Source organism: Pleurodeles waltl, chromosome 9, assembly GCF_031143425.1.
Source record: "Pleurodeles waltl isolate 20211129_DDA chromosome 9, aPleWal1.hap1.20221129, whole genome shotgun sequence".
Lineage (NCBI taxonomy): Eukaryota > Metazoa > Chordata > Amphibia > Caudata > Salamandridae > Pleurodeles > Pleurodeles waltl.
The window spans coordinates 1,082,023,909-1,082,048,428 of NC_090448.1; the positions used below are offsets into that span (position 1 = coordinate 1,082,023,909).

Sequence of the window (24,520 nt, forward strand, 5' to 3'; positions counted from 1 at the left end):
ACGATTGGCAGGGGGTAGTGTCTATTCGCCAGTTGAGCTTTAAGTACTTAGGTATATCGGTGGCCCTTCTCCCGGAGCTAACATGGTCATTAAACCTGGCGCCATTGGTGTCTCGAGGCAAGGCGGACCTGCGGCGATGGCAAGCGCTGCCATTAAATGTTTTGGGCCATGTGGCCTTATATAAAATTATGATACTGCCACGTATTTTGTATGTGCTCCAGAACTTCCCATTCACGATTTTATGCTCCTCGTTCCATACATTAGACAGAACCACAACTTCATTCCTCTGGTATGGCTCGAGACACCGGACTGCACTCCAGCACTGCCAGAGGGGGGGTATATAATGGGAGGATGGGTATGGCTAACCCTTATTTGTACTACTTCGCGACACAGCTCCTGGTTGTGCATGACTGGTTTATTGGGGGGTGGGCCGATTCAGCTTATCAGCTGGAATTAGCTACACTTAGCTTTTCAGAAATTTTAGACTTACTCTATGGATCACCACTCCCCAGCAAGATGGATCGAGTGACTAGAGCAGTATTTCTTGCATGGCATGCAGCCCTGCGTCACACTCAATGGAATAATGTCATTACGCAGCAGACCCCCTTATGGCATGGCAAATAGCTAAAAGAATCGACTGCATTGAGTGGGATTGGGAGATAAGACTCGGTGGGCATTTCATGGTTGGGTAAAGTGTGGAGGGGGACTCGATGCAATCCTTTCAGGATCTACAGACCGACTTGCAACTCTCCCGCACATAGGGGGTCATTCCGACCTTGGCGGTTGGCTACCGCCGCCCGCCAGGCGGAAACCGCCATGCGGCCCCCATTCCGACATTCCCGCTGGGCCGGCGGGAATGAGGCCCAACACAAGAGCCGGCTCCTAATGGAGCCGGTGGTGTAGCGGCCGTGCGACGGGTGCAGTTGCACCCGTCGCGCTTTTCACTGTCTGCTATGCAGACAGTGAAAAGCTGGCCGGGGCCCTGTTAGGGGGGCCCTGCACTGCCCATGCCAGTGGCATGGGCAGTGCAGGGGCCCCCAGGGGCCCCAGGACACCCCTTACCGCCAGCCTCTTCCTGGCGGTGCAAACCGCCAGAAACAGGCTGGCGGTAAGGGGGTCATAATCCCCAGGGCAGCGCTGCTTGCCGGGGCATAAATGGCGGGAAACCGCCGGCCCCGGCGGTGCGCGGTCACAATAGGGAACTAAAGCCCTGCCAGCGGTGCTTTAGTCATTTTTGCCCTGGCGGTCTCGGACCGCCAGGGTCAGAATGACCCCCATAATTCTTTAAGTACCTTCAACTACGCCAGGCCCTGAAAGTGCATTTGTCCTGCACTGACACACTACCTGGGGGGCAAATTGCTTATGGGAGCTTCTGGGGGGAAAAAAGGGGTGTTCCAGATTTACAAGATGTTAATTAAGCATGCTCCGGGCAATCTAAACAATCTCAGAGACAAATGGGAGGGATGGCTGGGACCTCTTGAGATTGGCTGAATGTGCTGATGTCACTTACATTACTGGCGGGGTCAGCGAGGTTGCGATTGGTGAAAATGTATTTTTTGTATGGGTTATACCTTTCTACCGTCCGACTGCACCGAGTGGACCTCCGCCTTTCTGCCCACTGTCCTAGGTGCTCAGAGGAATCGGCGGATTTTTCATATGGTCTGGAACTGTCCCCACATAGATGCATACTGGGGTAAGATATTCCGTGCGCTGAACACAGTGTTGGGGTGGGAGCAACAGATGTTCCCAGAGCTGGTCTTGTTGGATGCAATGGAAGAACTGGGAGGGCTCGAGGGCAGACCGAGCATTCGTGGGAACTGCCCTATGAGGCGAGGGGTTGTCCCCGTGAACGCACAAAGGTGTGGGGGAAATGGCTGGGTCTTCTCCCATGAACACTTAATGTTGTGTGCCCTGTGCTGTACAATAGTAATGTTGAGATGCCATTCTGACAATCCATGCTGTCTTTATGATGTTGATTTTATGCTGGCAATGCCAGAACCTGCCTGTGCTTTTCTATCTCTTCTTCTCTTTCGTTTTCTTCATACAAAACCAATAAAAGTTGTTTATCAAAAATAAAAAATAAAAACTACAGCCATCCTTTTTAAAGGAAGGATAGCCGATTCCTCCAGTTTCTGATTTCATGACAGTAGTGCATGTAGTGTGTAATTGGGATTGGGTGGGGTAAACTGATTTTTCCACAATCTTAGAAAGTTCTCTCTCTATAACAAGTCTTCTATTACTAGGATGTAAGTGTCATCTCTGGAGGCCCATTGTTTTATGATCTCTGGTTTTCAACTGCACTGTTTACTGTAAACAGATGTGCACTACTATACTTGGTACACGGCTCTGTGATGTGGCAGACCCTATATGAGCATGAACTCGTATATATTCAAACTGATGTTCTATTTTGGAATAAATCATTAGCTTTGTTCAGGTTCGATTTGTACATTTATTGGATACCTAACACAAAAAGATAAATAAATATCCCCATCCACTACAGCACTAAATTCCTAAACCAATTTTTCAATCCGACTTGATGGTAATTAACATAAATCAGCTCAGAAAGCAGTAACTTTGCTTACCCCAATCTTTCACAAGGTTATTGGACATATACAGAACCTTCAGTTTCTTCATGACACTGATGCCTTTCAGTTTCTCAATTAGATTGTAAGAGATCCATAGCTCTTCTAAAGTCTCACCAACTGCTTCCTGAAAAATAATACTTTTATTCAGGGGCCACAGAATTTTGAAACATTTCCACCTGCAATTCAAGTAACACAATTTCACATTTAAACACTCAAAGAATTGTTTCTTCTGGTTTTCTTTCGAAGTTACCCAATTTTGTTTTATGATTGATAGTGTGCTATTTCCTTCTAATGAAAAGCAAAGCTAGAAAAAAATCCCTTTATGCACTCCAGAGCCAGAAGGTACAGGCTGTGCTATCCATCAATGTCAACTTTTCCGCAATGTATCTGAGGCACCTTCAAGATGCAGATCCTGCTCCCCTCCGGCTTCTAAAGCATAAAGACAGCTGCTTAAGTGTGTACTGGCATGCCTCTACCAAGAACTGGACCACCTTACCTTTCCACATTCATTAAATTCTACATATCAAACAAAGTTCCAAGACAGTCACCACTGGCTCAAGATAGAGATGCCCGGAATAAGAATGGCAGAGATCAAACAACAGCAAATTTACAAAAATGTATAAACCTCATAAAACAGAACAGATTGAGTATATGCGAAACACAAGCATTTACCCACAATAGTTACAGAAACAAAGGAATCAATATACAGTAAGACATAATGAGCTTTTTTGGAACAGCAAGTGCACAAGGTAATTCATCCATTTGTTTTAGTGGGTGGGAGAGATGTACCTTACCTATCAACACTGAATACCACCCTGCCTAAGAGAGGGTGAAATCAAAACACAGACCGAAAACGGAAATATAGGAGTCAAATAAAAAAGGATGGGTGGGAAAAGGTGATTGGCGAAAAACATGAGGTGAGAAGGTTCTCAGCATACGTTGCACAATCAAATATCCTCTACAGATGTCTGGAAAAAGGAGTGGGACTTTATACAGAGAAAAGTGGAGAGAGTGCCCCAGAGAAGACCCACTCAAGCTAATTCTGGAAGGATGCTCCTGAGCATTTTCTACCTCCTAGCAGAGAATGTGAATGACCAAACCTAGGCTATATTATGGCATAGGTACTACCTTGTGGACTACAAGAGAACTTGAGATACACAAAGGTCAACTTATCAAGCAGAGAAAAACATCCCAGATTCAGAGTACAACTCCATGCCCCTCACTCTCCACTGTTGGGTGGCTCATTTAGTTAAAAGGTTGACACGGCCTGTGTGAACAGAAAGACCTTATCAGTCTCTCTCATACAAGAAAGACATTATCAAACTCTTCTTTCAAACAAGCAGGACCCAAGAATGTCCCCATTTCTCTGTTGTGAAGTCATCATCAAATAAAGAAAGCACAAACGACTTCAACAAAACTATGTTCTGCCTACTTAGAAGGTCAGTTGTGCTGTCTGCTTTCATGGTACCCCCAGGTACCACAAGCCTTTTGCCAAAATGCGTTTCCCATTATATTTCCCAAAGGAGGTTTAGAAACGACTACAGCCTGAACCGCTGGATGGAATTACACCATATTTGCCCTAAAGTAACTGCTTCTCATGCCCCAGCCATGCACCATTTTACTGTCAAAAACTTAACTGTAAATATGACATTGATATCTTCAATGATGCTATCAAAGAGGTCATGAGTGCAATAATTTGTAGGGTAATTAGCAGTGCATGGCGAGAGCGCAAGTTATAGTTACCTTATGGCATGAGTTGTAGTTACTGAAGATAACTAACTATAACAGGTGAATTTCTACAGTTTTGTATGTTTAAAGTGCGAGTTGTACTATAATGTCCCTGTAACTTTTGTTTTTTTTCAATCAATTTTTATGTTTTTCTTTTTAAAGTAAAGTAATTTTCATTACTATATGTTAGTCCAATCACAGAAGCACAATGTGCGTACTGAAAGCTACATTTCGGCCAAATTTGGTGTAATTCTTCAGGTGGTTCGGACTGTAGTCATGTTCAAAACTCCTATGGGAATAAACATCGGAAACGCACATTTTTTGACCCGCTCTTTTTCTTGGCCCCCGCTTGACCGATCACCCCAAAACTTTCTGTGCACGACAACAATCACTGGGACACTTATTTTTGGAAAGTTTCATCAAAGGGCGCCAAAGATAAGCAAGTCAAAAAACGTTTTTCTCTATGGAAACATGGTCCTAAATATAACTACCTACTGGCAACCGCTAGTAGACAGTAGATAATAAATATATAATAATTACATTACCATTTACTTGGGCATCAGAATAGTTTGAAATCTTGCTGTAGCAAGAACAAGTAGGGAAATCTTTTTTCCAAGTCTTAATATAAGGAGGCATTTCCACTGAGGTCACACTCAGAATTTCCCTATTTTGTGGTAGGGGCACCTGAGTGAAGTTAAAAGGGTCTGAAATATATTTAGGTGAATGTTGCTTTTTTGACAAAGATGCTTGTTATTGACATCCAAAGGATAAATGTTAAAATTTGTTAAAAGCTTCAACCTTGTATGGGTATTCAACACTGATGACATACGATGGCAGAGGTGCTGCAGATTATACAGTATTTTCAAAGTTGAGACAGTTGGACATGCCAATTTTGATGCCGGGCAGCTTCAAATCTCCCTGTGGTTGAATTATTTTTGGATGTGAACTCTTCACCTTGAGGATATACTCTGAAATTAGCTTGTTAAAAGTACACTCTTTCCCCCTCTCTCCCTTCCCCCTCCCCCTCTTTCTCCCTCCCCCTCTTCGCCCTCTCCCCTTCCTCCCTCTCCTTCTTCCTCCCTCTCCTTCTTCCTCCCTCTCCTTCTTCCTCCCTCTCCCTCTCCCCTCTCTCCCCTCTCGCTTCCCCCTCTCTCCTTCCCTCCCCTTTCCCTCTCTCCTTCTCTCCCCCCTCTCTCTCCCTACCTCCCCTTCTCTCCCTCCCCCTCTCTCCCTCCCTCCTTCCCCCTCTCCCTCTCCCTTTCCCTCTCCCCCTCTCCCTCCCCCTTTCCCGTTCCCCCTCTCTCCCTGTCTCTGTCTCCGTCTCCCTCTCTCTCTCCCCTCCTCTCCTCTCTCTCCCTCTCAGTTTAGGCAGCCAACTATACACAAGATTTCCCACTGGACACCTAGTGTAGTATCAAGGTCAGCAGACTATAGTCACCAAAATACCACAAAGGACCTGCACGGCTGTTCACAGCTGTCAGTGTACTGGAAAAACAAATTGCACCTCTATTTTTCACACCTCATCATCCACCATATTGCTAAGCCCTGCACTCCATAACTTGATAACCGCACTTTGGTGGTCATTATGCACGACATGGAAACACTTACCACTTAGGATCAAAAAACAAAGACAACACCCTTCCAACCACACACCCTATATAGCATACATTGTTGCCCATGTATGTAAGTGATTGCAATATAATATAAATTGATTTGTGCATCGCAAAGATTTGTTGTCATCTTATTAAATTCTCTGTTTCCATCACATGTCTGAATTATAAAACAAAATATATCACTTGTGTTTTCATAACTTCTGATATATAATTATACAGTTTGGTTACAGGTAGTTAATTTTTTATGAATTACAAACAAATTGACATCCTACAGTCTTTGTCACATAGATCACTTTACAAAATCCTCACACATTGAAGTCCGAAAACAAGAAAAGTAAACAAAATCACCATGTTAAAAAATTAAGCAGCAATTTGCCAGAGGACATAGGGCCTGAATTATATCTAGGCAGAGGGGTTACTCTATCGCAACAGTGACTAATATCCCGTCCGCTGCAATCTAAATACCACAGAGAACAACTGTATTTCGATTTTGGCAGACATGATATCTGTCACCATTGCAATGGAGTAATGCCTCCACCGAGATCTATATCAGGCCCATAGTCCGACATTGAACCTCTTTGAAGAAACAAATAAGACAAAATTAAATGTATTGCTTATTTACCATCTGAATCCAGCATTGTTATTTTGTGGGCACTGTAGCACCCCACACCTCTACTTTGTTAGATAAACTGAGTATTTGATAAATATTGTGCCAGCTGGCATGGTCAGTTTAAGGAGCAAAGATTAATATTGCCTGGCCCTGTCCTCAAATGCCCCTATCCCCATCCCCGTGGCTACGGCCATGTGTTTTGCCTGACTCTTCAGCCTCTATACTGATTACCTCATCAGGGGTAGTAAGATCTATATAAAAACTATTACAATACAATATAGAAGTTTCGATGCCACTCTCACAGAGCTAGCCATGCTGCAGAATCTTTACATAGACCAGTTAGAATCCTCAGATTCTCCATTTGGACACTAGCCCACACCCTAATGTCAGGCTTTCCAGGTCAGATGGCGTATCTTCATATCTTGTGGCCCACCACCAGATCACCCTTCCTCTGGACATACGTTCCACAATTAAGTCCTTGAAGTTCAGAAAACTGTTCTAAAGTTGGCTTTTTGATCACTCTCCTTTAAGTTCCGTTCTAAGCTTTGCTAGATCTTTGTCCGCATCTCTTTTTGAGGAGTCCTTAGTGGCTGGATACCCCCTTGGGGGTAAGTTTGCACTATATAAACCAACACGATGCTGCTTCCTTTCTGTTTTTAATTTACGTGAAACAGAGCCTTATCTTTTTTCTTTTGGGCATTTACGCAAGGCAACTCACTTAGATAAACCACTTTAACACTTGTAGGTTTTTATCTATAATTGGCAGTTTTTGTAAACGGGAAGAACATATTAGTTTTGGTAATTATAATCTGCTGATCGACTTGTAAAATGCACCTTCTTATAAAAAGGTGTTCTTATACATAGATTACATATTTTAAAAAATGATCTTGGATCCCATGCAATGGAGGGACTAACTCTGGTTTATGGTTGTCAATGAAAATCATATGGTGGAGAAGGTGGAGCTTACTAGATGTAAAAGTTAGAAGACAACCACGGCTAAACTAAATGAATCAACTTCAAGATCAAGATGAGTTTTTTTTTAAAGTGAGCTTTATTACCTGCGGAACGCCAATAGATGAAAGGAAGTTGACTGGTATTAAAGGAGAGTGAAAAGCTCTTTTTTTGCACAGTGAGAACTTTGTCAAGAGAATACAACACATTTTTGAAGCGTCACTAGCAAACTACTCCAGAGGTCTGGTTTATTATGTTATTGACATTTTACTGTGCTAAACACCTTTGCTACGGCATTGTATTACATCCTCTATCTGGAAAGGCCATCAATTTCACTAGAGGAACCATTGTATGATATGGTCTGCTGATCTGCCGGTGTTTGGCTGTTTTGTATTAGCAGGTAATTTGTTTGGTGCTCAGATTCAATATGATTTGTGCGAATGTGTGTGAAAGCAAAGTGAGTTTGATCAAGGAAAATATTGTGGTGCGTTATGTGCATGGGTGTTCATGGTGAAGGATTTTCAATTTGTTTTCTTGATTGGAGACGTGGGGGAGAGGGATTATCAGTAGTTGTTTTCCTGGCCACTTTTTATAAATGTATCAAAAGCCACATGGGTGGCTTATGATGCAATGCTGTGCGCATGAGGATGTGTTATGATCATGCTAACATCTCCAAACTTCTCGGGTGTATGCTCCTGTGTTGCAAGATAGTTCAGTTGTTTCAGCATGTTTTTTTCAACTTCAGGGCTTTTGAAAAAAATGGCAAAAGTAAGCTTTATAATTAAGCAACAAGACACTAACATCAGTCTCTTTCATTGCCAAATAAATATTGTAAGAATACTGTGATAGCTGTACGAGGATTCCAATATTGTCTGCTCTATTGTCACAATAGAATATCTTTCAGCAGTCAAACCTTAAGGGCCGATAAGACATCATGGCACTCTCAGCCTTCATATTTAATCTTTCCTGCTCCCATATGCCAACCTGTCTATGTTTTTCCCATTATGCCAATGTGGGAAGGAGGAGTTGGGGGTTTGCACACCATAGTCTTGTTATAGCCCCACTAGGATGCACAGTATTTTTGCATATTTGGGAAGGGTTTTGATCATGCCATATCCCCAGATGGACTAACTTTGCTGGGGGGGTCAGCTGTACTTAGAATATTTCTGCAGGCACTTAGGTACCGAGCTCAAACGCAATATAAGTGAGGGCATGTGCAGAGTATGTCCATAAATGTTCCCATGACACGCACCCTCCAAGGTATGCACAAGAAGTATCACTCCCAAATTTCACCAGCTGTATTCATGTGTAGTAACGTCCTTGAAGGGGTCTTCAGGGTATCATGCGACAGTCCAACCTTATTACCAGTTTTGGTGCTAAAGGACCTCAGACCATTTCTCATCCTCAAGGGCACCCAAGGCATCCTCCCATTTATCTTTGATGGCTCTAAATCGATCTGGTGAATATTCATTTATATATGAAAGAAGTGGGCTCTTTTTAGTAAGAAGCTCGGGTATGATTCTATCTTCTATGAGGAAAAAAAATACCTTTGTAGTCCTGGACACATGGAGAGACATGGTTTGTCTAAACTGAAAATAATGGAGGATCTCTGTTTCTGCCATGTAGTATTCCTGTTTCAATGCTTCAAATGATGTGAAGCCCTCTGTCCCCCACTTATCCCCAGTTTATTGATCGCAATAAGTTCACACTTATGAATCACCCTTAACTTGCCATTTTCAGTCGGTACATCACTGTCCAAGAGTGGTTTCCTTGGTCAGTTTTTTTCTTATCAAAAATGATTATTTGCCGTCCACCATGCATGCACCACCACTGCTGTACGAGTAGGGTTACCCTAGCCTCTCTCTTCCTGAGTAAGGCTGACAAGTATCTACTAAATCTCCTTTGGTATCTATCAAATTTGATAGTTGTCTCATTTATTGGAGAGCAGGCCCAGTCATTTATTACGACCAACTAGGCAGTCCAATATTATTTACGATTACCTGGAAGGGCAATTCCCCCATCATAAACACCCTTTGTTAGTTTATTTAGTGATATTTGTAGACGCCCTTCGTCCAATAAGAGTGATCTTACCACCAATTCTTTCCTAAAGAATTCATTGGGGCTCAGTATTGGTGTATTTGGGAGGATGTATAAGAATTTTAGTAGTATGAATTTTTGAAAAAGGGCCGCAAACCCAAAAAGCTGCAGCTCCTCCAATGTCCTACACCATGTTTGAACTTGTCCAAAATATTATATATGTTATGCTGAAAAATTCATCATGGTCTCGTGTGATCTAGAACCCTAAACAGTTCTAGCCTTCCCTATTAACGGTCGATGAATATGTGGTCTTCATCGCCAGGACTGATTTCTGCCAATTAATGCGGAGGCCTAAGTACCTACCAAAGGAGTTCACAATCACAATCTTCAGTAGTTATCAATTAACATACCTGGGTTTGCTGCATAAAGCAGAATGTCGTCCACTACAGAGAGATTCTATTATCCCTCGTGTCACCCCATCTCAGTTGCCTCACCAGGGCGGCTCGCCGTGTCCAACAGGCAAAAGGTTCCAGTACAAATATCTCGGTTGACAAGAGACATCGTGCCTAGCCCTTCTCTTCAACTGAAATGGTGGGATATTGGCCAATCCTCCCTGACTCTGGCCAGAGGATCAAACATTTTGACCAGATAACCATTTTGCAGAGTAATCTAAACATATAGTTCAACTCTAGGCATTCAACTCTTTAGTAACATCGAACGATAAGACCACTGTCTGCTCTGTCAACCCATCGCAACACACTGATATAGCCAAATATTTTCCTAAGATTAAATCTAGCGCTCCTATTGGTTATAAAGCTCAATTTGTAAGTATTTACTATTGTGGTTATGACCTGTTCCAAATGCCCAGCCAGAACCTTCACCAAGACTGTGGTTTAAACATTTAACAACAAAACATGCCTGAACAAGGCAAGTCTTCTGGGGGATTACCCAATCTATGGATTATCACTATTGTGGGCATTCTAAGATCAAGCAGCAAGCACCACCCCCCCCACCCCCAATGCCAAGTACATATTTAAGAGGTGTGCCAATATTTGACCCCTTCATAATATTATGAAGGTAGACAGTTGCCTCTGTGGTTTTCTGTGACTGCAGTGCCTGCTCAATTTCTTCTGTCACTATATATCAGACTATGTCCTTTCTATCCCCATCCAGAAGGCATCATGTTTTCCAAGAAGGCTTGCAAGTTTTACTCCCCTAGGACACTCTGCGAGGCATAGAGGTCCCCAAAAGATGTATTGTAAGTGTTTGCAATGTTAAGGTTCCCTTGCACAGCTGTCCGTGTGATCAACAGTTTTTCTAACCCATCTTGTGGTTTCAACCCTATTTACCAGACAGGCAGGCAGATTATCAGCCTTACTGCCTACATCATTTAGTCTCCTTTGTGTCACAAATAGGTTATTAATCTCAACCTCTGCAACTTCCCAATATTATAGTTTTTAGTTTAATTTGGTGTTTCAATTCCTCGATTATAATCTGCACATACCTACCTTCTAGATCCAGTATGTAAAACACCAATCTTGCTCAGATCAAAATATATATATATTTTTTTAATGGCCAAGGCGAGGCTGATGGCCTACTAACTGACAAGTATTTTTCATTCCTCCCTCAGTACTACTGAGGTATCTTCTATGAAGTACTTATCTGTAGCTAGGAGAATTTTATCCTTTTGAATGCAGGAACCATAGGTCTAGTTTCTATTCATCAAATCCCTGGTGCACCTGGATTAAATGTCACCATCAGTGGAGAGGGTGTCCGATATCCCCTGACTAAAAAACAGAATATCATGAATATTATATATGTCACATATAAGGAAATAGTCCTTGAGGGATAGATTGTGTGCCCAACAATAAAAGGATTTTTTTGTTCATTGTGACTTTGCTAGACATAAACGTCAAAGGTTTCCAGAAAGTGCTGCATGTGAGAATCATTCCCTCCCCTCCCTATGTCAGAGTCAAACTAAGTCATCTGTCACTGAAAGATTGAGGTCCCCCTTACACCAGTAATCCATATAAAGACAGCACCATCAAGATAGCCAGCTTATCAAGAATCATGGTTGAAGTCCAAGTAGAAGGTACACTGAAAGGAGAGTCAGTTGCTTTCCCTTCCAGGATAATGGCTCTACTGCATAGCAGCCCCTGTGGACCCAGTCAAGTTTTTGGAAATATTAATGGAGTGGACTTTTTATCTATTGATATCACTCTAGAGCCAGATTTAAACCCCGTTGGGCTACCAATTGATAGTTTCCTCTCCCCAGACTTTAGACTGAGGGCGTGCCCCTCAGATGTTTTTTTTTATAGTAGTGTCACATCTGGGTTGTGTTTTTTAAGCACCTGATGTATAATTGATCCCTTAATTTTATTCCCCATGCTCTTCACATTCCAGTCTAAGACCTTACTGTTTTATTATGATACAGCCTTACTTCATTGATCAACACCAGCCCATGGGTAGGTCTCTATTCTTACATTCCTATTTCAGTGCAGCTATGGATGTGTGCCTGCAGCAGTATTTTATCGTGGTGTGTATGTGCATTCTTATGCAAGCGCAAACTCCCCTAACCTCCCCCACCCAATCTCTCCTCATTGCAGTCTTTCAGCTACCTTCCATGTCCATTCTCAGGAAGCCTGTGGCTATCATATCCTTGTGGAGTGAACTTTAACAGAGGATGTGTTCCAACTTCATGTTTTTGTAGGTAACAATATCCTATCTTATAAAGCAAAATAGCTCCTACTTATCCATGTCTAACTGTGCACAAAAAATTGCAACTAGAACAACAGGGGATTCATAGTCCCCCTTTACACCTACTTTAGATTTGACACCCCCCCCCCAGCCCCATCTTGTCCAAATGAGTATCTATTTGTTTCCATAGAACAATGTAATTACACGTCTCTGATGCTGTGTTGTGCACATGATGGCAGATTGATTCTATCTAGTGTGTGCTGTTTTAGTATGACAATTTGTAGGCGAGGTTGAAAAGATGTTTTTTGATGTAATGACTGGCTAGAACATGCTATTAACACAACCCATATTTGGGCTGTCATTGTTATCAGAGTTGCCCTGGTTGTTGGTGGTATTGGCTTTCTAAACTTTAGTGAAAACATGTTCAGATCTAGAAGTTGAGACGTCAGATTGAATGCAGTTCTTTAAAATCGCTTTTACCATTACTATAGTGTTGTGTGTGAAGTCATATGATTAGGCTTTGTTATGGGTAACTATAGAACAGTTACTCAGGCAAGGTCTAAGATTATCTTGAGCAGTGAAAAACGGAGATAAAAGCTTTGAAAAAGGCATGACTGGAGATTTTGGAGAACAGGTCAATACAGACTGGGGCAGAGACACAGGGGGGACTTCCATGATAATCTTCACTTGAGCAACTCTGGCAGTGGTTTCTGTGGGAAGGATCCTCACTGGTTTCTACCATGGACTTCTCATTGCGGAGCCTGACTTCCCGGTATTTCACAGTGCTCACATATCTCTGCGGTGGGATTCATGAAGCATTTGGTAAGTAACCGCTTGGGGCGAACACTTGTGTATGAGGTTTATTCTGCAACCTTCTGTTGTCTTACATGTGTTTTTATTGGTCCTGCGAGTGTACATAACAATAACCGTACATATTATATTGCCCACTTACATGCCTGGACCCCTACTTTTAAGGGGATTGGAATAAGGAGCCATCAAGCTTCCATCAAACATCCCAGATGACATCTGTAGCAGTTTCTTCTCTTTTCCCTCCACCTCTACCCATTCTTCACAGTGAGATAATTCCAGAAGGGTTTTATATTATGCCATGTTCATTGAGTTTCTCTGACAGAAGGATTGGTTTACTGACCTTCTGAAACACTTTCCCATTTGTATTGTGAAAGAGAAAGAAAAAGAGCACAGAGCTGAAATAAGGTTTATGTATAAGAGCGAATGCTTTTGTATGTGTTGGTCTATGTCTGCAAATGTTTATTCGTGTGCACATCTGTTTTTGTGTGTCTCTGTGTGTTGACAGAGTTTAAGACACGTCAGTGGATTCCAAATAAAGACATTAATTTAATACTAAAGAGGTGAATACAAGTATTTGGGCACAACACATGAAGAGTAAAGGACGCAGAACTGTACCCCTTGAACATGAGTATTTCAGGGTCTTGATTCAGTGGTAAATGGTGCTACGTTATTTTACAGTGGAAGAGAAAATGAGTGCAGAGCAGAGTGATGCAGTGCAGTACATTGTAGTGAGCGTATGGGGGGGATGAAGGCTGTAGAGTGCAGAGACCTGTGCATTTTTCACTAGGATTTCAGCATCATGTCATGTCGGGTTGGGTTAGAAAGGGTGCATTGTGCGAGGTGGAGGGAAACACTGGACAGCTGCTTGCTCATGACAGGCGGACTTGTGAGGTAGGGATAGTTGTTTCTGTCAGAGGAGAAACAAGGGGGAAAGACATTAGTGGAGATGGGGGGGGGAGATTGATTAGAGGATTTAGAACATAGATGTTTTTCCATTTCCAGCACGTGAACCTGAGAAAGCCAGTGCCTCGTACCAAGGAGACAGATGAAGATTAAAGTGTGAAGTTTGCTCTGACAATGAGAGGAAAGAGATTTGGGTGTGACAGGAGAAGCCAAGGGTCGAGACATCAACAAAGGACATAGGTAAAAATGAGAAGAAGAGTGCCCAAGTTTGAGACTTGGATGAGTCAATTATGAGAGGTCACAATAAGGAACATGCAAGCACCATCAGAGAAGAACAACTGGAAAGGTAAGAGGAGAACCATATGTAGGAGGCTGGCCTGACTTGTAGTGGGTACCAGAGGTACTTACACTTTGTGCCAGGTCCAGTTATCCCTTATTAGTGTAGAAGAGGTGTTTCTAGCAGCTTAGGCTGATAGAAGGTAGCTATGTCAAAGCAGCTTAGGCTGAACTAGGAGACATGTAAAGCTCCTACTATACCACTGGTGTCATACGCACAATATCATAAGAAAACACAATACACAGATATACTAAAAATAAAGGTACTTTATTTTTATGACAATATGCCAAAAAGTATCTCAGTGAGTACCCTCAGTATGAGGATGAGAAACATACACAAGATATATGTACACAAACCAAAATTCTGCAGGTTATAGCAAGAAAAGTAATGCAAACAGTGTAAAGTTACAATAGATTTCAATAGGAGCACATAGGTATAGGGGCAACACAAACCATATACTCCAAAAGTGGAATGCGAACCACAAATGGACCCCAAATCTATGTGAGCTTGTAGAGGGTCGCTGGGACTGTAAGAAAACAGTGAGGGTTAGAAAAATAGCCCACCCAAGACCCTGTAAGGTAGGTGTAAAGTGCACCTACAACCCCCAGAGAGCACAGAAGTCGTGATAGGGGGATTCTGCAAGGAAAACCAACACCAGTAATGGAACAACAGTGGATTTCCGGACCTGAGTAACTGTAAGACAAGGGGACCAAGTCCAAGAGTCGCGACAGTGTCGAGAGTGGGCAGGAGCCCAGGAAATGCCAGCTGAGGGTGCAAGGAACCTGCCACCAGATGGAAGAAGCTTGGTGTTTTGCAAGAACGAAGAGGACTAGGAACTTCCCCTTTGGAGGATGGATGTCCCACATCGTGAAGAAGCTTGCAGAGGTGTTCCCATGCAGAAAGACCGAAAACAAGCCTTGCTAGCTGCAAGGGTCGCGGTTAGGGTTTTTGGATGCTGCTGTGGCCCAGGAGGGACCAGGATGTTGCCACTTGGATGAGGAGACAGAGGGGGTGCCCAGCAAGTCAGGGAGCCCTCACAGAAGCAGGCAGCACCCGCAGAAGTACCTGAACAGGCACTTGGAAGAAGAGTGAACCGGAGTCCAGGCAAAGTCACAAAAGGGAGTCCCACGACGCCGGAGGACAACTCAGAAGGTTGTGCACTGCAGGTTAGAGTGTCGGGGACCCAGGCTTGGCTGTGCACAAAGGAAATCCTGGAAGAGTGCACAGGAGCCGGAGCAGCTGCAAATCACGCGGTACCCAGCATTGCAGTCTAGCGTGGGAAGGCAAGGACTTACCTCCACCAAACTTGGACTGAAGAGTCACTGGACTGTGGGAGTCACTTGGACAGAGTTGCTGAGTTCCAGGGACCATGCTCGTCGTGCTGAGAGGGGACCCAGAGGACCGGTGATGCAGTCTTTTGTTGCCTGTGGTTGCAGGGGGAGATTCCGTCGACCCACTGGAGATTTCTTCAGAGCTCCTGGTGCAAGAAGGAGGCAGGCTACCCCCAGAGCATGCACCACCTGAAAACAGTAGAGAAAGCCGGCAGGATGAAGCGATACAAGGTTGCTAGTAGTCGTCTGGCTACTTGGTTGCGGTTTTGCAGGCATCCTGAGCAGTCAGCGGTCGACCCTTTGGCAGAAGGTGAAGAGGAAGATGCAGAGGAACTCTGGTGAGCTCTTGCATTCGTTATCTGAAGAACTCCCCAAAGCAGAGACCCTAAATAGCCAGAAAAGGAGGTTTGGCTACCTAGGAAGGAGGATTGGCTACTAAGAGAGGTAAGAGCCTATCAGAAGGAGTCTCTGACGTCACCTGCTGGCACTGGCCACTCGGAGCAGTCCAGTGTGCCAGCAACACCTCTGAATCCAAGATGACAGAGGTCTGGGGCACACTGGAGGAGCTCTGGGCACCTCCCCCGGGAGGTGCAGGTCAGGGGAGTGGTTACTCCCCTTTCCTTTGTCCAGTTTCGCACCAGAGAAGGGCTGGGGGATCCCTGAACCGGTGTAGAGTGGCTTATGCAGAGATGGGCAGCATCTGTGCCTATCAAAGCATTTCCAGAGGCTGGGGGAGGCTACTCCTCCCCAGCCATCACACCTATTTCCAAAGGGAGAGGGTGTCGCACCCTCTCTCACAGAGGAAATCCTTTGTTCTGCCTTCCTAGGCAAGGGCTGCCTGGACCCCAGGGGGGCAGAAACCTGTCTGAGGGGTTGGCAGCAGCAGCAGCAGCAGCTGCAGTGCAAACCCTGAAAAGGCAGTTTGGCAGTACCCGGGTTCTGTGCTAGAGACCCGGGGATCATGGAATTGTCCCCCCATTGGGGTGACAATTCCATGATCTTAGACATGTTACATGGCCATGTTCGGAGTTATCACTGTGACGCTATACATAGGTAGTGACCTATGTATAGTGCACACGTGTAATGGTGTCCCCGCACTCACAAAGTCCGGGGAATTTGCCCTGAACAATGTGGGGGCACCTTGGCTAGTGCCAGGGTGCCCTCACACTAAGTAACTTTGCACCCAACCTTAACTAGATGAAGGTTAGACATATAGGTGACTTATAAGTTACTTAAGTGCAGTGGTAAATGGCTGTGAAATAACGTGGATGTTATTTCACTCAGGCTGCACTGGCAGGCCTGTGTAAGAATTGTCAGATCTCCCTATGGGTGGCAAAAGAAATGCTGCAGCCCATAGGGATCTCCTGGAACCCCAATACCCTGGGTACCTCAATACCATATACTAGGGAATTATACGGGTGTACCAGTATGCCAATGTGAATTGGTGAAATTAGTCACTAGCCTGTTAGTGACAATTTGGAAAGCAGAGAGAGCATAACCACTGAGGTTCTGGTTAGCAAAGCCTCAGTGAGACAGTTAGGCATCACACAGGGAACACATACATATAGGCCACAAACTTATGAGCACTGGGTCCTGGCTAGCAGGGTCCCAGTGAGACAGTGAAAACAACCTGACATATACTCACAAACAGGCCAAAAGTGGGGGTAACAAGGCTAGAAATAGGCTACTTTCTCACACCATATAAGAAAGAATCTGACAATACTATGAGAGGTAAGAACACAAAGCAAGATGGAGGGCTCCTCTAGATCAAAGGTGGTAAATATACTGGGGATACATATGGTTAATAGAAGGATGGATGAATGTAATTGGAGATATGAGAGAGAACTGTGGCAGCAGGCTGGAGAGCACAAAAACTGGAATGAAGATCAAAAAGGTTCTGTAAAGCTAGAGAAAGCGTAATACTGATTGACAACCACAGTGGCCTCCGGACATTTTAGGGAAATGTTGTGGCTCACAACCGATTGACTCAAGGACAGAGAGAAGCGATGACCTAAAAGGAGGACCAGAAGATTGATGATTGGATGGCAGAAAGAGTAAGAAAATGCACAAGAAAAAGGGCTTTGTTCTTTCCGAGGACATAGTTAAGAAGGAAGTGAAGGTTCGGTTCATAATCTTTATCCCGCTACACCAAGAGTAAGCCATAAAAGCACATAAACAATAAAATACAATAAGACAATAAATCAATAAGACTCAAATATTTAAGGTTATAAAATAAATAAATAATCGGGCTGCATTCTGTCACCATTTACAAAAATACAAAAGATACTATAAACAAATTTCTAAAGTGCAATAAGGCTTTTCCTAACATGAATTGCTTTTAAAATGTAATTTGCCACCCTATAGCACACATTTAGGGAGTCTAAGGCTTACAAGAATTCCAATGCATTTTGGGAAGTTCTTACATTAAGTTCATTAAAAAGCAGTTTGAGGTAGAACATTCTAACATGTTCATAGAATTTACAGAATAAGATCAAATGCAATGTGCATTGTTTACTAGCTGCATCACAAGGGCATCTAACAGACTCTTGTGGGCAATGCCTAGTTTGTGTAAATGCTACTAGTGGTGTGCAATGCCCAGTCTTAGTCTAGTTAAAACAAACCGGTGCTGCATGTTGGTGACTATGGAAAGATAGCCAAACCTACTTGCATCTAATGAATAAGACAAGTAAAGGCCAACAATGGTTTTAGTAGATTCAATTAGCTTCCTATCGTCCACCTTGTGTTGCATGAAAGTGTCTTTCATTCATTTTCTAGATAATGACAGCACGTCCTCAGGTTTAGGTTTTATAGATCTATTAAAAACAGATTTAAAAAAGGGATCAATAAAAGCCAGCCATGGTATACACATGGCATTATCCAATTTCATACAGTCTAATATGAGATCTTTTGTAAAAACCAATGGCTTCCTTAGACCATATGCTGTGCCATAAGAGCAGAGATCTAACCTGTAGCACATATTCCAAATATTGTATGCCCACTTCTTGATATGTGATCCAGTTAGAGGCTGAGGTGGGTAAACACAGCATGTGTTTTAGAAAACAGTTCTCCATTTGTAGGGGAGTGCTCTTAGTGTAACCCCACACCCCTGCACCATATGCTACGGTAGATATAACTCTAGCCCTGTAGATGTTCAACATAGTGCCTATGGGGCGACTCCCTAGTTTACTAGCAAACCTAAATATAGCACCTGAATTTCTTCTTAGCTTGTTCCTGCCTGAACAAACCAGCTGGTGCCACTGCCCGTTACTAGATAACAATACCCCCAGATAATTAAAGCAATTGACAGTACTGATTTCCATGTTCTCAATGTAGAAACTTCTGCATTTCTTTACTTTCTTGCCACAAGCCATAGTAAATGTTTTGGATTTGTTAATAATCATACCCCTTGATGACAAACTGTTCAAATCTGGCCATTAGCTTCTGGAGCTCCATGGGTGTTCGTGAGATCAGGACAACATCATCTGCATAAAGTAGGGCAAGCAGAGGGCCTCTGGCCACATATGGGGGAAAATCGGCCTGTAGTCCCTGCAAATGTTTATCTACCCCATTAATAAATAGGGAGAACAATAACTGGGCAAGGACGCAACCTTGGCGAATACCTCTCCCTATCTTGAAAGAGGTGGTTCATTTTCCTAGTTGGCTGAGACAAACTTTACATGTCAAATCTCTATATAGGAAAGCCACAAAATTGATGATATACCTTGGGGAACCCATTTCTTATAGTGTAGGCCATAGGAGGGCATGTTCCACAAGATAGAAAGTGCTACTGAGGTCTGCAAAACATAAGTATAAAGCACCTTTTTTGGCCTTGGTGTACTTCCCTATAGTTAGGTCTAGGTTAACATATTGCTCTATGGTACCTAATCCCTTCCTAAAACTAAATTGTACAGGGGGTAGCAAGACCCAATTGTTTAATTTTGCCAGAATAATTCTACTAAATGTTTTCAGAGAAGAATCCAACAATGATATTGGTCGATAGTTTTGGTTAGATAGGGCTGGCCTTATCTCCCTTCTTATATATTGGTATAATAATGGAGGTGTACCAGGACAATGATATGTCACCAGATATAGCCAAATTGAATAGTCTAGTCAAAATTGGTACCCAAAAAGTGGTATTATGTTTAAAGACATCCACTGGTACCCCATCAGGTCCTGGGGCCTTACCCCCAGCGCTAGCTAAAATGGCAGAATAAACCTCATCCATAGTAATCTGTGGATAATTGGGTTGCCCCAGCTCAATCTGCCTAATTAGATCTACTGTCCCAGTCCCTTCCTTAAAGACCTCTGAGTAGTGGGTCACCCATCTTGCAGTCTACATTTGAACCCAAATCTGATGGCACCCATTCTGATAAGAAGGGGGCATTAATTGTTTCCCAAAACAATTTAACGTTGTTAGTATCTGTCACCAGGGCTAGATTAGACCATGCCTCTTCCCTTAGTTTTTTTCCTTTGTTCCTGGGCCTCTTTATATTCTACTCAGAGTGACTTAATTACTATTGAGCCTCTAGGAGTTGTCGGCAGGGCTAATTTAAGATTCGCCCTGGCTTTTGTACAGGCATGATTGAACCACCCCTTATTATACATAGGCCTTCTATGTTGTGGGTTATGGGTCAGGAGCCCCTGTACACAAGTAGCAATTATACTAAAACATCTTAGTAGCATAGGTGCCTCGATATCCTCCTGTAAGCAATACCCAGTTTCTTGCGGGCAGCCACGTATGACATTCTGCAGGAAGTCAACAGGCTCGATATCTTCCCATTTCCGTCTCACCCCAGTGGTTCTATGTGCTCCAACCTGATTGGAGGTGGTATAGAGCACATCCCTTGGCCCCCCCAAAAAAGTTTGGAAGAATGATCGGATCATGATCGCTGAGTAGGGTCAGCTCCGTATGGGGTGTGTCACAGCCATTTAGTGCAAAGGATGATAAAATAATATGGTCTATGACGGAGGATGAGTTGGGGCCCCTGTGAGTTGGGATTATCTCGCCGTTATCTCCGTGCTTACGTTCCATAAACGTTAAATCAAATGTAGACAGCATCAAATTAAGGGCCTCTCCATACTCATTGTGGCAAAAATGGTCAAACCCTGTCCCATCGGGGGTGGTGAGCCCAGCCCAAAAAATAATGGGATTAGAGCTGATAGGTTGTAAAAACGTATTTAAACTTTGTTCCAGGGTATGGGCGACTCTACAACGAGTGGCATAAAAAATGTTATAGTAATTAATTATGACCACATCCGCCATATTCTAGTACTTAAGCCATAGCAATTGGAAGTGTGCGGTCTCCATATAAGATTTTTTGTAACCACTACCAGGAGTTTATTAGAAATAAGCACCAAGAGCCAAGAGGGGTGTGAGGTAAATCCATGTACATAGACAGGTGAAGCACACCAAGTTTCTTGGATGCAAACCATATCCAACTTGATAATTATTGAACCCCACTCTTCGGTCTCAATTTTACCACGTACGACCTGCACATTCCATGTTGCAAAGTAGTGGCACCCATTAGTGTTTGACAAGCACCTGCATCTGTGGTTCTTCCATAATTAGGGTGGCTGCTTTTGGAACTACTTCAGTCAGTTCCCCATTGTAAATAGAATCTCCAGCGACCGTACCATATGTACTCTGGTGGACTAAGAATAACTTGTTGGGGCTAGTGACCATCTTTCATTTGGCTGTTCCCTCTGTCTTTAACCTCATCCTCTCACTGTCTACAGAACCTTTGTATAGCAGTCTGTCAATATCGGTCAGTGAACTTAATGCTTGGTATTTATTAGTTACTTAGTGGTAACGGGGAGGTAGAATGTAAATTATTGGTATGTCCATGGCCTGGGTGTGCCATCATTGTAAACCATGCTGCATATGGGGGGGAAGTGTCCGTGTCCTGATTGACTAGTTTGCAAATGTCTATAGAATACACCTAGCGGAAGCAATTACGGGGTGTTTCTAGGTTGAGGGCGAAAAGAAGCCCTGGACATACTATCCCTCACCAGCCAAGGGTTTCAAAAATTGATAAGTATGCAGTCACCCCCGAGTTAGTATTATATGGTGGGCATAGTCATTTGAGAATAGATTGTTCTAAACTAGCCAATGCATTACCTTGTCCTTCAGCTCCCCCTGTGCTCACTCTGATTAGGCCATAAAGGAGGGACAGTGGCCATAATAATACCATAAGGGCAAGACTCTGGGGGTAGATTGACAGTAGGCAGTTCTTCTCTCAGATGTACGAAGGCAGACCCGCTCTTCTGGGGGTTCAAAGGAAATCATTCAGATGCTTCTTGATTTTGTATAGGTCGTAAGACATCTGGAACAGTGGTCTCTTAGAGGCTATATGCCACCCAGTGGGTTGGGCTATATATTGGGCCTCCCTTATGTGCCTGGGATGGTCTATATTTTGGGCCTCCCTTACTTGCCCTTATGGGTGGGGAAAGGGACTAAATCCAGTGCTCAGTGCAGTTCCTGGCAGATCTAAGGTGTCTGTGCCCTGTGATATATGTGAATGACCTGACTCATTAGGAGTAGTATTATGTGCCACTGGGTTCTGGGGGTTGGGGGACACCATTGGCAGAGGGAGTTTCTGGCAAATTTCCAATATTCTTTCCTCCTCCCCCTCCAATTTGTCCAATTTTGCATTAAAAGGTTTAAGCAAGTTATCAAGATAGGATGTGAAATCATTCCAATCTGTGGACACCATATTTTCAAACATGGTGGGACCCAGGTTACTATCAGCCCACGTTCTACATCGTTTTTTTCTTTGTGATGGGTGACTGGCTTACTAGTGTAGGGTTCATGCTAGGTGGAGTTCTAGCCTCAATCTGGGTGTCCCCAATTCCTTGTGATCACTGAATCAGCTGTGGGATGAATATCGGGAACATATTTGGGAGGTACGGGTGTTCCCTATAATCCTCTCCCAGTCCTGCTGCCCCCAAGGATAAACGCCTTTCGATAAGGTTAATTTCCTTTGAAAATACCCCTACTGCTCCAACTAAAAAGGAATCAATAATAGTACGGCATGGTTCCATATCTACCTTCTGCCCCCCCCCCCACCTTAATCTTATCCATAATTAGGATTTAGAGTTACCACCTCCTTGAGTAGGCAACTTCTCTCTTTGGGTGGGGGTGGGGGGGGGGGGAGGATTGCCCAATAGCCTAGGTCTATATTACTGGGGAGATTACAGAAAGCGAAGGTGGCTGGTACATGGTAATGAATGTAGGACAGCTGAGGGGCAGTAAACACGATATTATACTACAATAATTTGGCAAAGTAATCTGCAGAGAGGTTTGAGTGGGTAATTTAAATGTGAAGGAACGTTACCCTGGTAAAACTGAACAGCGCCACAGAGAAATGCCCACTTTAAGCACTGAAAAAGTACTTATAAATGTGAAGCCAATGCATTCTTTGTATAAATTGAACACCTCTGCATCTGTCACAAATGTTTTCGCTTTTATGGATTGTCTCATGTCTCTTTTACAATTTTGTTGTATGCATATCACTTCTGTTCATCAACAACGATCTCAATGTACATCAATATAACACCAAAGGGCAGAAACAAATACAAAAACATGAACACATACCAGGCCATTTAGGTTCTTTATATTGTTTCGCCCCAATGACAGGATTCGTAGATTCTCTGCAACAGTGAATAAGAAAACATTTAAATGTTAATGAAATTAAATTCATAGCCACATATAAAAAATAAAAAAAAACGAAGACCTCTCACGTACAGTATTAGACCACTCTAGTGCTCTGAAAGTGATCTGAATATCAAAGGCTAAGAAAGTAAAAGCGTGAGGTGCACAGATACTCATTTCTATTGTCTTACAGCAAGGAAGTCAGAGGAAAACATAAACCTGGCAATCCTATTCCTAATCTTATATAAATGTTAGAGGAAGTGTACTGACTCTTCTGAGCAGACAATAAATGCTACGAGTTAATAAATACCTGCTCTGTGCCTTTTCTATTTCAAGAACTGTCATTCCTGGTGACTGAACCCACGGTCATCTCTAACCTCGATCCCTTTTTGTTATATTCATCCTCTTCAGTCACTGGTTAACCCCTAATTCTCTTTCCTCAGTGCCTTCTTTCCTCTCATTACTGCCCCTCCGATCATTTTCTCTTCTGGTCTTTTTTATCTCTGTTTTATGCTGTTGGCTGTGTACATTCTCTTTCCAAATTTATCTTCCAGTCAATATTGCACTCTTTTTTCTTTGGCCACTTTTTCTAGTTATGCCCCAGGCTCTTTTGCATTTCTCCTCTTGTCCTTGTATAAATCGTCTCTTAATTTTGACCATTTCTCAAACTATTCAGAGGCTTGGATGTACTCTGAAACACATAACCTCTGTGACATGCAACCTGCCTACAACAGATCTAATGAACTTAGAAGGGAATGCAGACTGAACACCGCCAATTTTATCAAATACAGAAAGCTAGAAATCCAGAACATCTGATATTGTAATTTATGGTTATTTCTCAAGCCTGAATTATCGAATCTGGCAAAGCCATGCCCATCAATTACCACCGGCTGAACTATTGGTTACAGGTCATACTTTAAGTGCATGAGCAATGAATTTGTGAGAGCTACGATATTATGGAGAACCCTAACTGGTGAAAATGAATATAAAGGTTTTGATCATATAGCTAACATTTTAACACAAAGCACAGAAATTGAGTCATAACATGAAATATTTATTCTTCTTAATGAATGGCTATTGCATACGGATTTTAACCAATGAAAATCCTGGAGATAGTTATGATGTAATACACCACCCAACAGTGTTTAGGACTTATCAATGGTGTGTGCAAAACGAACAAAGTCATATTGAATTAGCTTCTGAAAAAAATGAGGTGGGCTGCGGCTGCTGGTGAAGTTCACAGTGTTTGATGGCTCACGTTGGCGGT

The 24,520-nt window shown here is 43.1% G+C and overlaps 1 protein-coding gene across 1 annotated transcript in view; it reads right to left on the minus strand.

Annotated features, from left to right (window-relative positions):
- The window catches only part of DNAL1 (dynein axonemal light chain 1), a 194,192-nt gene that overhangs the window by 70,986 nt on the left and 98,686 nt on the right, over positions 1 to 24,520 (minus strand). Inside the window, exons 5-6 of the mRNA XM_069208749.1 lie at positions 23,197 to 23,252; positions 2,583 to 2,709 (exon numbers count right to left, since the gene is read on the minus strand). Of these exons, the coding sequence (XP_069064850.1) occupies positions 2,583 to 2,709; positions 23,197 to 23,252 (183 nt within the window). The remainder of the gene's footprint in view (positions 1 to 2,582; positions 2,710 to 23,196; positions 23,253 to 24,520) is intronic.